Raw genomic sequence first — 13318 nt, forward strand, 5'->3', positions numbered from 1 at the left:
TTTTGAACAGGGGGACCACCACCCCAGTCTGCCAATCCAGGGGAACTGCCCCCGATGTCCATGCGACATTGCAGAGTCGCGTCAACCAACACAACCCTACAACATCCAGAGCCTTAAGGAACTCCGGGCGGATCTCATCCACCCCCGGGGCCCTGCCACCGAGGAGCTTTTTAACCACCTCGGCGACCTCGTCCCCAGAGATTGGAGAGCCCAACCCAGAGTCCCCAGGCTCCGCTTCCTCAGTGGAAGGCATGTTGGTGGGATTGAGGAGGTCTTCGAAGTACTCTGCCCACCGGCCCACAACGTCCCGAGTAGAGGTCAGCAGCACACCATCCCCACTATAAACAGTGTTGGTGCTGCACCGCTTCCCCCCCCTGAGACGCCGGATGGTGGACCAGAATCGCCTCGAAGCCGTACGGAAGTCTTTCTCCATGGCCTCTCCAAACTCCTCCCACGCCCGGGTTTTTGCCTCAGCAACCGCCCGAGCCGCATGCCGCTTCGCCCGCCGGTACCCATCAGCTGCTTCCGGAGTCCCACAGGCCAAAAAGGCCCGATAGGACTCCTTCTTCAGCCTGACGGCATCCCTCACCGAAGGTGTCCACCAGCGGGTTCGAGGGTTGCCGCCGCGACAGGCACCGACAACCTTGCGGCCACAGCTCCGATCGGCCGCCTCGACAATGGAGGCACGGAACACGGTCCACTCAGACTCCATGTCCCCCACCTCCCCCGGGACGTGTTCGAAGTTTTGCCGGAGATGGGAGTTAAAGCTCCGTCTCACAGGGGATTCCGCCAGACGTTCCCAGCAGACCCTCACAACACGTTTGGGCCTGCCAGGTCTGACCGGCTTTCGCCCCCACCACCGGAGCCAACTCACCACCAGGTAGTGGTCAGTGGACAGCTCCGCACCTCTCTTCACCCGAGTGTCCAAGACATACGGCCGCAGATCCGATGAAACGATGACAAAGTCGATCATCGAACTGCGGCCTAGGGTGTCCTGGTGCCAAGTGCACATATGGACACCCTTATGCTTGAACATGGTGTTCGTTATGGACAATCCATGGCGAGCACAGAAGTCCAGCAACAGAACACCGCTCGAGTTCAGGTCGGGCGGGCCGTTCCTCCCAACCACGCCCCTCCAGGTCTCACTGTCATTGCCCACGTGAGCGTTGAAGTCCCCCAGCAGAACAAGGGAGTCCCCAGGAGGAGCACTCTCCAGTACCCCCTCTAAGGACTCCAAAAAGGGTGGGTAATCTGAACTGTCGTTCGGCCCGTAAGCACAAACGACAGTCAGAACCCGTCCCCCCACCCGTAGGCGGAGGGATGCTACCCTCTCGTTCACCGGGGTAAACCCCAACGTACAGGCGCCGAGATGGGGAGCAACAAGTATGCCCACTCCTGCCCGACGCCTCTCACCCTGGGCAACTCCAGAGTGGAAGTATGTCCAGCCCCTCTCAAGGAGACTGGTTCCAGAACCAGAGCCGTGCGTCGAGGTGAGACCGACTATTTCTAGCCGGAACCTCTCGACCTCACCTCAGCCTCTCCTCCATGGGCTGCCACCTTATCGTGGTGGAGGGGTTTGAGTGTCCCAATGATCCTAGGAGCTATGCTGTCTGGGGCTTCATGCCCCTGGTAGGGTCACCCAAGGCAGACAGGTCCTAGGTGAGGGACCAGACAAAGAGCAGCCCAAAGACCCCAATGATGAAGGAAAACTTTGGACTTGGTGTTCCCTCGCCCGGACGCGGGTCACCGGGGCCCCACTCTGGAGCCAGGCCTGGAGGGGGGGCACGATGGCGAGCGTCTGGTGGCCGGGCTTTTACCCATGGAGCCCGGCCGGGCTCAGCCCGAAGAGGAAACATGGGCCCCCCCTCCCATGGGCCCACCACCCGTGGGAGGGGCCAAAGGGGTCGGGTGCAGTGTGGGATGGGTGGCAGCAGAGGGAGGGGACCCTGGCGGTCCGATCCTCGGTTGCAGAAACTGGCTCTTGGGACGTGGAATGTCACCTCTCTGGTGGGGAAGGAGCCGGAGCTAGTGCGTGAGGACAGTGAAACTTTTGTATTTAAAGTACAAAATGACATGAACAACTGTCCAATCTAGCCATCAGAAAACAGCCCACAGCAGTTTTTAAGCATGAGGAGTTAGGATATACAGGAAGCTGTCTTGAACTTTTGCTGATCCCTGTGGGAGGATCCATTGTTAAGGCTGGCTTCTTCCTCACAAGGATACAAGCGTGGGAGTAGTCAGGACACCAGTTAGATGGATTTGGTATCTGGCTCAGTGTCACTTGGGATTTAAAAACAAGCTCAGGGAATAAATGTGTGTCCTTCTGCCTCGATATGACACCGGGGTCAAATGAATCTAAATTTCAGGGAAGGAGAAAAATATGATCGTTTTTGAGTTTTTGTCACTGTCTTGTTAATGCATATACATAAACTGATCAACCACGTTATTGTTGCACTGTATGTCTGCAGGGAACAGAAGACACAGTGGGATGAGCAGCTGTTTAAACAGGAAGAGGCTGAGAAGGAATACGGATGGAAACTGCACAGGTTTATCGACCTTTCCCTCTTTTTGTGTTTCCCACACACCGAGCAATAAATTCCCTTAGCTTCTCCCACACGATCCCTTTACTCATCCCAGTCATTCTCCTAACCATCGTCTTCTTCCTGTGCTCCCATGCACTTCCAGATCTATTGCCTCCCCGAGAGAGGTGGGTACGTTAGCATTTCTTAAATTAGTTGAGGAGATCTTAGGCTCCGTTAAGTGCTTGTGATGCTGCAGAGTCTCGTGTGAGGCTGGTGCAACAGATGGGAGCACTTCTTAGCTGGCGTGGAGTCGTGTTTCTCACATACTCTCATCAGTGCCCAGAAGCATGTACGTTGCTGCAGATATGCTTTGATTAGCCAGCATCGCGCTGATATACAGACATGCACATGTGTGTCACATACTCCCAATCCACATGTGTACGCCCACAGACACATATAAGTGCAGGGGCCTCTCATCTTCCACTTGCAGGCACTGGATGCATGCAGGGTGTATATTTTTTCACATGCTATCTGCTGGTATTCCCTTTCTAGACTGCTTGCAGCTTGGAGTGTTCAGTTACACTGTCAATTTATTTCCCATCCCACACAGCAGTCTCTGATCTAACCCCATGGCTCCAATAAAGCTCAACCTATAATAGCAGCGGGGGTGGATGCAGTTTCAGACTGTGTGAGGGTGAGAAGACAACAGTTTTCCAATTTCCTAAAAACGATGACCATAAGTGTCTGAACAGTGTTAATCTGGTCAAGCCTCCACACCTATTCTCTTTGATGCTGCAACAAATTATTCATTAGATGTAAAAATATTTATTAGAAAATATGACGTCATTACTTCATGGTCAACAAACAAACAAGGAAGAAAAAAAAACAAGCAAAAATGTATTCATCCATTATCTCACTCTTATTCTTGCAGGATTGCAAAAATTTCATAAGACCAAAAAAAAAAACAATTTCAAAACAGAAATGTTGCCTAATGTTTCATAATTGCCTAAAGATCACTAATTTCAAAAGGTTCTGACAAACGAGCCTCATCGGATCAAATATTCTAATTAATTGAATATAACTGTGGAATGATTGAATAAACTTGGATAATGAGAGGTGCAACTTCCTTTTTCGGATTGCTAAAGTATTTTTTAAAATATGGTTTGCCCCAGTTTTCCCATGTCTGTGTCTTATGTACTTTAATAAAAAATTTGCAAAGATATTGGATGGTTTTATCCTGATGTAACAGAGCTGGCTTTCATCAGTTACCTGTTGACCTATCAGTGCAGAATAATGGTGCACCTGCAGGTGTGCAAGCATGGGTGGTTGTTCAGAACAGGCGAAAACATGTCCTGTTTAAATACAGATGAAAAGAGCACTTCCTCCCAGAATATTGTAATACAGACATGTTTGTGCAACTCTCAACCTTTGTGTCTTTATCAACAGATTAACAGTGGAAGTAGAGGAGAAAAATAAGAAGTGGTTGTTATGTCAACAAAGGTGTGATGCCATGGAGAAGCAGCTGTTGTCATGGGAGCAAAGAGAGGAAGAACTAAACCAGAAGTGGCATGCAGCTGGAGAGGAAGTGATGCAAACTAGGGAAGTTCTGGAAAAGATTCAGCAGGAAAATGGGGAGCTGATCAAAGAAAGGTAATTGATTCATGATTCTTCTGCTTTCTTGTTGTTTCTCCTTTGTGTTCTATTCTGCTTTTATCTGTTCACTTCTACCCTATAGTTTATTCTGAATATAATGATCATTATTAATGCCAATTCACCTTATATTCAGCTGCTTATGCATAGACTGGCTTGCAAAACTTTTACAATAAGAAACTAATGAACCATCTGTAGTCCTGTCAGAATCATCCATATTGTCATTTACTTGAAATAAATTTTGACTAGTTTTGTTCATAGAACAGCTTTACCACAACTGTGTACTGGTGTTCTCTTAATAGTCTGAAGAGATGGGTCAGCCTAAGTGACGAAACAGGTCAGTAAATATTTACAGCTCAGTTCAGCCCGAGAGGACTGTTTTGGGTTTGGAACAATATAACACAAATCAGTCAAAGGGACCAAACTTTGCATAAATCTTGAAGAAAAGAATTGAACCCTGATGCTTACATGAGGCTAACACCACTTTCACAACGCAGACTATTCAATAACCTTGTGCTTATAGTTTATTATCAGCTTTTCATTACATTGAAAATACTAAACGCCCCTGAGATCAAAGTTTGAATAACCATAACGGCTTGGTTCGAATTTATTTTGGTCAACTGGGAAATATTTACTGTGCTCTAATTATTTCACAGTGGACTATCGGGTGTGAAAACACCTTAAATATCTTAATATTTAAATTTAAGATTTAATTTGCAAGTTTACTTTGTAAAAGTGCAAAGAATAATTTTCATAGTTAAATTGTTACCATAGCTACAATCTGATGCTAACAGTTTAATATTTGTGTTTGAGCTTGCTTTGTTCACACATAGGTATCAGTAAATAATAACCAATTACCAGTGATTACTGTTAAGCTCAGCCTATGAAACTCCAGCAAATCTGTGTTGAAACTAGTGGTGGTGATGTTCTTAACAGCAAGAGGGGCCTCTAACTCATATTCTGCTTAAGGCCCCATAACCCCTTGGCCCTGCCTTGCATGACGAGCTAGAGCCACAGCACTGTGCAGCTCTCTGCTGGATGTGAGAGACAAACAGGGAAATTTAATTCATGTGGCACTAGTGGGGGACAATGTTTTTTTTTGTTGATTCTTTAATAAGCGCCACAGAAGCTTTTTGTTTTCGTAGGCTGAGATTTATCGGACGAGTTCTTCTGATCCCCACTCTTCGTAGTCAGCCAGCTGGCGCTGTAGCGCTCATTCATGTTTACACTGTAAGTGTTTACAGTGAACCTGTAAACACTTACAGGTCCATTTCCTGTACGCCTGGAAGTGGCGTACAGACTGCACGCCTAGCTGATCTGTCTGACTGGAGAGGAGAAGAGGCAGAGAAGACATTTGATATGACATAGTTTGAGGCATTAGTGGCACTGCAAAACATCAGAGTGCTGCGTGACTAAGGGCCGAGTGCAACAGCTTCTCCATCGACTAAATCATCGGCACACCAGGAAAACCTCTGGTTGTCTCTTATGTCAGTGGTTTCTATAGACAAATTTGCAAACTTCTTTATTAATATTAAGTAGTTATTTGGAATAGCCATCTATCGGCTATATCCACAATATCTATTGAAAGGTCACAAAGGAAGCTTGTGCACAGCTGACTTTGGGTGAAAGGTTTGAACAAGTCAATTTATCAGTCATCATAATGTTAACAAAGTGAAAACATCATATTAAAATCCAAAGCATCTGTTTTCACTAGTGACTGTTTTCCTCATGTTTATTTTATTTTGTATTTACATAAAGAACCTCCTTACATGTATCACCACCCATGAGCTTGAAGACCAAGTTAATAAATCGTAGCGCAGCTTGAAAGGCTTATGAAATTTGTCAAAGTTTGACTCAGTTATGTGCTGCTGTATTAAAGTATCTGTTTTGATGAATGACCAAAGAGACTATCTCCATAAGGGACTGTAACACACTGAGGTTCTATCTGGACCAAGCAGTTCACACTGAGAGGTATAGCAGCAGAGCATGGACTCCATTCACAGCTTGTATCCCGTAACATAACCGTACAAGGTTCAACTCTGAGCCTCAAGATCCTTGCTAAATGTCTTCCCCTTTCTCTTTGTCCCTTTCTTGTGTGAACACTGTCAATAAAGGCCACTGTTGCTTCGAAATTTCTTTAAAAAACGAGCAGTATCTTAACATTTATTTGAAATACAGACATTAAAATTGAGACTATTGCTCAGTTTTTACTTGAGCAGTAGTCCAATATTTTGATCATGCTGTCACAATGCTGTTTGCTAATTGGTCATATAAAAACGGGCATTTTTTAATGACTGAGCAAATCAAATCAAGCAAAATTGCCTTAATTAGACTCCAAATCTAGTATTTGGGTTTGGACAATTAGCGCATGGGTTCCTGATGAAATCCACTTCTGTAAAGCTTTTGGTCTCTTAGATTAATAATTTTACTCAGCTGTTCCTAAAATTATAAATCATCAACGTTCCATGAAAATAAATACATGGGATTTTCAGGACCTCTCCTGGCATTTTTAACATGCCTGATGTAATCAAAAAATGTCAGCAATAATCCTGAAATGCAGATTCAGGCTTTTTTAAACCAATTGAAAAAACATCAGAATGCTACAAATATTTTTAGCCTTGTGGTTCAAGAATGTTTTTATGTTTTTTATGGCTTGTGAGCCTTTTTGAAGTGGATTACTGTGATTCACTGGGAGATGGTTCATCATAAGAATGACTGTGACAGAGTGACATTTAAATGGAATATAAATAATTGATAGGAGAAACAGAAACGCTATAAAATGTTTCTACACATAAATATTTCCTTGACTTTTCAGCAGTTTTCCCCTTAGAATACAAAGTATAAAGGGCTGGAGAGTAATGCAAACTGAGGTTGAGTAGGTTAAGTTCACATTAGAAACAAATTTTTGCATGAAAGGATTTCTTTTTCACTCCCCAGGATCACAAATAATTTAAAACCTATAGAGTTTCCTCTGTGGTTCTCTGTACACAAACTTCACGTTTAAGATAAAACTGCCTTTTAACTTCTAGAATTCACATCAGTGAACAGCATCACAGTAGGATTGCTCCATAAGTCCACATATGATTAACAAGGCCATGAAGTTTTAATTGCTAAACATTCTTCAAAAGATTGGTAACCTATCTTTTAGATTCACTGAAAACATTCTTATATTGTGTAGATAATGGATTCCTAAAGCTGGAGCTTTCCTGTAAGTATGTATCTTTCTGCTTCAGTAAATAGTATTTTAAGTCATCACAGATGTAACCTGGTATGTGGTCATTAGTTTTTTGTTCTTTAATAGTTGTATCATGTTTGCGATGACAGATGCCTTTTTTGGAAGAAGAAATCCCATATTATATCTAAAGTCATGCACAAAGTTAATTTCTAGCCTTCCAGGGGAATGTTTGCTCAATGTCTGAGACTGTTGTAATAGTACAAATAAGTCACGGTTCAATAGGTTTCTCAGTTTAAGGTCATGGTTGGAGTGGGTATACAACATCAAAAAGAATCAAATGCCAAATGTGACAATATTTTTTTTCTTGTACACAGAAAATAAGTCTAAAGAGACTTGAAAATAACCCACCCCTGTTAGTTATGGGGTTCTGACATCAGAGGATTTGTAACACAATGGAAGATTTGTGTGCTGAAACATTGCTTTAAAAAAATAAAAAAACTTAAACAGTAGGGTATAATGTGTGTCATATTTAAATGCATTTATAAAGTATTAGGCATCGCAAAGTGCATAATCTACAAACTAGAAGGTGCAAAAATGTCTGATGTCAAGGAAAGAACAAATATGCAATAGATTGTCATAATAACACTATTATCTACTGTACATACACTGTTCATATTTCACTGCTGTTACAAGTTACGTGAAACCTGATGCTTTTTCAGGCTGTAGATTGAATTTGTCTAAGTCCTTCTCCATGTCATCATTTCCAGTTATTCTTGCATTAGTTTTGTGTGGAGTACTTTTGTAGCTTAATCTACCCCTTTTCTCTTCTGGATGGAAGTGCTGATCACCCGTGACTTAGGTTAAACTGCAGCTTAAGATGCAATATGTGGTGCAAACGGACAACTTTTACTTTCATTTACGTGCTCGAGCAGGATCTTTACTAAAATGTTTAATTTTTAAGGAAAAGTAACAACTGAAAACTACTGAAACTGCCATGGCACACACATCTCCTGTAGTGACAAAGACTGCCTAAAATTACACCCGAACACACATAATGCTTGGTATAAATAGTTAAATCAAAATATTTCAATAAAAATCCTAGATGTTTTATATGGAATTAAAGTAAAGAAAACTGATTGTGGTGATGTTGTATATGCACCGGATGTCATTATTACATCTATGAAAATTGTTTTGCATTCTCTGAACAATCATTAACAGTTTAACATTAACAGAGGATAATAAATCCTAACATTATCAACAGTTTGACATAGTTAACCTATGAAAAGTTTGTTCTTTTTTAAGGTTGTATTGCTCTAGTGGCCTTTATTAGAGAGGGGTCCGACTGGAAAGTGAGTTGTAAGAGAGGGGAAGACATGCGACAAAGGTCATCAGGCTGGAACTTGAGTCTGTAATGGCAGTATAGAGGATTTTTTGTTGTGAAATCCTGAACTTTGACCTTAACTGACAGAAGTGAAGTCTTTAGATTTGTAATTTTTGCTTCAAGTTAAACCAGCATGTAACCAAATTACTCCTGGTAAAAAATGTTTAAAAAAAATAGTCCTTTAGTTACAATTACAGAAATAATAGTTTCTCCCCATCTGTTGGTCTGTGTGCAGCTACAGTTAGGAATCTTAATGAAGAAGCTGTTGATGAAAATCACTTGTGAAGTGACTGTGAAAAGACAACCTTAAAAACCACCAGGTCACCCTTCCCCCAGGCTACTGAAAGACTGAGGGGTGATACAATAGAAAACCTGATGAGAGACATGAAACACAGCCATGATGGACAGTTGGATGATAAGATGAAGCAGGAAAGGAGAGATGATAGAAAGGAGGCCAGGAGGAGGAAGGTGGGCCTTGACTGGTTTGAGAAGTTACATCACCAGCTCTTGCATGAAAAGCACGTGACTCTGGGGCTGCACACGTTCTACACGCACACAAGAGAGACGCCTCAGCATGCCCTGGATTCAGGGAAAGTGACAGAATTGAAAACAGAGGGACAGGGTGAGTGAGGGCAAGAGCTGGGAGAGGAAGAAAAACCAATGAAAGCCGCAATAAGTTGAAAGAGTAAAAGATTTAAAAGTCAAGAGAGGTCAGAAGTTTCTTTGCCTACTCATCCATCTTTTAAATGTGAGAGGACTTGTTTCAAGTGGTTTCAGGCAGCTGCATTTTCGTGACTGAAATGATGTCCCTCAGAAGCTCTCCAGCCCATCCACCCTTCCACGGAGACGTGGTTTCAAGCCTTGGGCACAAGATAACGCCTTCATCTATGTTTGCTTCACACTTTTTCTGCTTTTCAAGTTCTCTCCTTTTTGCTCTTGTGGAAAGTATTATATCATCCTTGTCTGGATCTTGACTTTTATTATGGCTCTCAGTCCTTTTTTATTCACACATCATAAATTGATATTGCTATAAAATGGGGTCCATTTTTTCTTTTACAAGGCAACACATTTCTGCTTTGAAATTCTGGGTTAGTGATAGAAAATTCCTCATCCTTTTCAGGTGGAAAGCCCTGTCCCTAAGTATAAATCCTGGGGGACGCATAATGTCAGGAGAGACTCCTGATAACTCCCGATCCTCATTGTTGATTCACGAACAGTGAGCTATTTAAAACTTCCCTTGAGCAGGGCAGACTTTTGTCTGCATGTGCACCCATAAAGTAGATGCTATCAGCATCCAGAGCAGAAACAAGGAATGTGCTTTTTTTGAAGAGGCATCAGCCACACACACACATGTTCTCTGACTGCATACACACTCACCAGTCCTTAAAAGCAGCCTGGCGTGTGAGCAAATGAAAGAGTGTTCCCAGATTTTCCCATCATTCCACCCTATAATCCCCCCAGACCTCCTTCTGAGGGCTAAAGTTGCACGCACCCTCATGCTCCCTGGGGTGGGTGCGGGGTGTCTCACACACACACACACACAGGCTCAAAGTTGATCCTAAAACTACTGTTGCGTTTATCTTTCCTGAGATCTCCAGTTTTTGATAATCAGAGGCGAATTATATCTGACAGGACACGTACACACTCAGGCACTCCAACCCACCCACATGCAGACACACAGAGATATTGTATGCATCAGCAGTTTGATACATATTAAAAAGGCTTTGACTTCATAAATCTGTCAAATCCTCACATCCTGGGGTTTCTTCTCTAGAAAGGACTTAACTATGAAATCCCTGATGGCTCTGTGCTTTGAACACACACCCATACACGTGCCAACACACCAAGTATTATCGCAGAGCAGTGTAAACTTCACAGCAACTATGCCAAACGTATCTAAAATAACATTTTACACTCCAGTAGATGGTTTCACAGTGACGGCTCCTCTTTTGCTTCCGTCTCCTCTCACATCTCTTGTCTCTCGTTAATGAGGACCAAGCAACATTTGAAAGGGAGTCAGACCTTGGCATCAAACTTGCAACTCTCTGGGAGCGTTCATGCAGAAACTTTTGGCTGCATCTATTTTTGCGCTTCTCCCTGTGCGTGCACGCGGTCAGTAGGCTGATGTGATTAGCCAGAGCTAGTGGAGTGAACAATATTATGTCTGCCCTGACTTAGAAGAGAGGGAATGTGGTGGCAGCTCTTTACTACGTTGTAGGTTATGTGATGTTTTATCAATTATATGCACAGTGAGAGGTGTGGACACAAATATGTCACCACACACTTTTTTTTTTTTAACCAAGATGGTTCCTTTTTGACAAATGTTGTGACACAAAACACAGTGCCTAAGAGAGATAGATCGTCCGTTTAACTTTTTACATTTTCTTACATTACAACCTGATTTTAATATATTTTAATAAGATTTATGTGAAGGACAAAACTGTGAATAATTGCTAAAAAGTGGAAGGTTTTCGGAAATATATATTCATCTCCAGTGCGTCAAAACATTGAAGAAAACTTCTTTCTTGTACTCCACCACACGGGTTATGATATGATCTAAACCTTTCCATTGTAGTTCCGGCTGTATGTTTAGTCTTGTCGTCCATCTGAAAGGTGTGTCCTAGTCATCAACAATTAGTAAGTCATCAACAAACCATCCATCATCCCATTACCTATGACCAGCTTCCATCTCGATGCTGAAGAATAGCATGAGGATACTTTTCAAACTTGCATTTGTCAAAATATTATGAAATTTAAACAATTGTGCACTATTTGATGTTGGGGTGTGATATAAAAGCTTCATAAAATATGTTGAAATTAGTGGTGCCTTTAAAAGGCACTATTGTCCCTCCAACAATGTTTACACATAAGTTGGCTGGATTACAAGACAATACATATTTAATGCACTGATTGTTTTTACAAAATGTTCAGTTGTCCCAGAGATTATTTGGCCGCTTGCATTTTCCTCCAAAACTGACTGTCTAAACATTTCTTAAACGTGGCCAGCTCCTCTGCTTGTCCTCTGAGATTTATTGTCCTTCACATCTTATCAGCCAGAGCAGCTGCTGAAATGACACTTTATATTTGTGCAGAAGATCAAAAATTCAATAAGGTTTATTCTTTCTGGCTATCTCAAGTTCATTTTCCACAGTTCACTTTGTTCTCTCTTTCTGACTTCCATTTCATTTTTTATTTGCTCACCACTTTTTTCTTTCTGTGGATGTCCAGGTCAAGATTTTTTTGTCCGTGATAATGACCTGAGTCATTAACGATAAGGCAGATGGATTCTATAGAGTTAATAAAATCAATACTATTTATATGTGTGAAAGCTCAGTATCTTCAAAGTGCTGTAAAGTAGCACGCTAGATTTCCTCAGTATTGCACCTCTTGTCACCTACCTAAAATGACCACTAAGTGAAAATAAAAAATTTCAATTTATCTTTCATGAATTATGACATGATGGAACGTAAGTTGTAAAGTTGTAAAGACCAAAACATTCATGGTCTAAAGATCTGCAGCTAACAAAGGGTGTCCTTTCCTTTCACCATGACTGTTTACATGTATATTAGACGGTTAATTCACTGGTGTCTCGTTCGAGTCTTTTATTTATTTCTGCCTGTCCTTTAATCATTATTTAAGCCTACAGAGTCTGTAAAGAAACAGTAAAAACATTTAGTTACAGTGAATATTTAATTTTGTTTTCAGCACAATACAGCAGACTTCCATCTAGCTATGGGAACTGATGACTATTTACTTCTTCCATATCAAAAGGACTGAGTTACTTATCCTTGGGGCATTTGCTATTTAAACATAGATTCAGATGTTATTGTCACCACTTATATTCCTTTAACAATTTGTTCATTGTTGACATTTTATTTAGATAATTGGGAAATGTGTAAGTCTTGCAGACAATAAGTAATTCCTGTTGCAACAAATTATTCTTTATTTTAATGATGTAACACTGCGCTATGTTTGTATTTGCAGAGATATTTTGCTTGAGTCTCATGATCGAGCCATGATCAGCATGAAGTACAACCACAGCAAAGAACTTGCCTCAATGGTGAGGGTCATAACCATTTTAAGAACAAGAAATGAACTTAATGTGTAAAAAGTCAAAAAATGTCCCAGTTTGCTCCCTTACAGTCATTATTTGTCCATCTATTCTACTAGTTTGTATATAAATTGGCTAGATTATTTGGGTAAAACAAATCATAGAGTACACATAAACACTGCACCAGATGCTCTGTCAGAAAGTACTGGGAAATAAGAGCCTTGGAAAGATGGGAACTAGTAACTGATTAAAGATTGCCTCATGTGATCTTATTGGAGAGTTGTAATGTCTATGATGCAATGTTTTAACATAAGAAGAGCTGTAGCGAAGCAGAGCTGAAAGCTGCGTCTGGGGCGTATCAGTTTACACTGATGTAAACAGACGTTTGGAACCGCATCCAAGTCATTGTCCCAGTTCAGAAGAGTTTAAATAGGGAGAATCCCAAGACAAAATGTGGATGAGATTATGGGGCTCCGAGACCAGCAGTCAATTGGATGTACACAAATCTGAGCACATACTCACACACTGACAATTAGCCA

The 13318-nt window shown here is 41.9% G+C and overlaps 1 protein-coding gene across 1 annotated transcript in view; it reads left to right on the plus strand.

Moving 5' to 3' along the window:
- Positions 1-13318, plus strand: part of lekr1 (Leucine-, glutamate- and lysine-rich protein 1) — a 61348-nt gene that overhangs the window by 33041 nt on the left and 14989 nt on the right. Inside the window, exons 5-7 of the mRNA XM_032545682.1 lie at positions 2469-2546; positions 3969-4172; positions 12713-12788. Coding sequence (XP_032401573.1) covers positions 2469-2546; positions 3969-4172; positions 12713-12788 — 358 coding nt within the window. The remainder of the gene's footprint in view (positions 1-2468; positions 2547-3968; positions 4173-12712; positions 12789-13318) is intronic.

This window comes from Xiphophorus hellerii, chromosome 18, assembly GCF_003331165.1.
Source record: "Xiphophorus hellerii strain 12219 chromosome 18, Xiphophorus_hellerii-4.1, whole genome shotgun sequence".
Taxonomy (NCBI): Eukaryota; Metazoa; Chordata; class Actinopteri; order Cyprinodontiformes; family Poeciliidae; genus Xiphophorus; species Xiphophorus hellerii.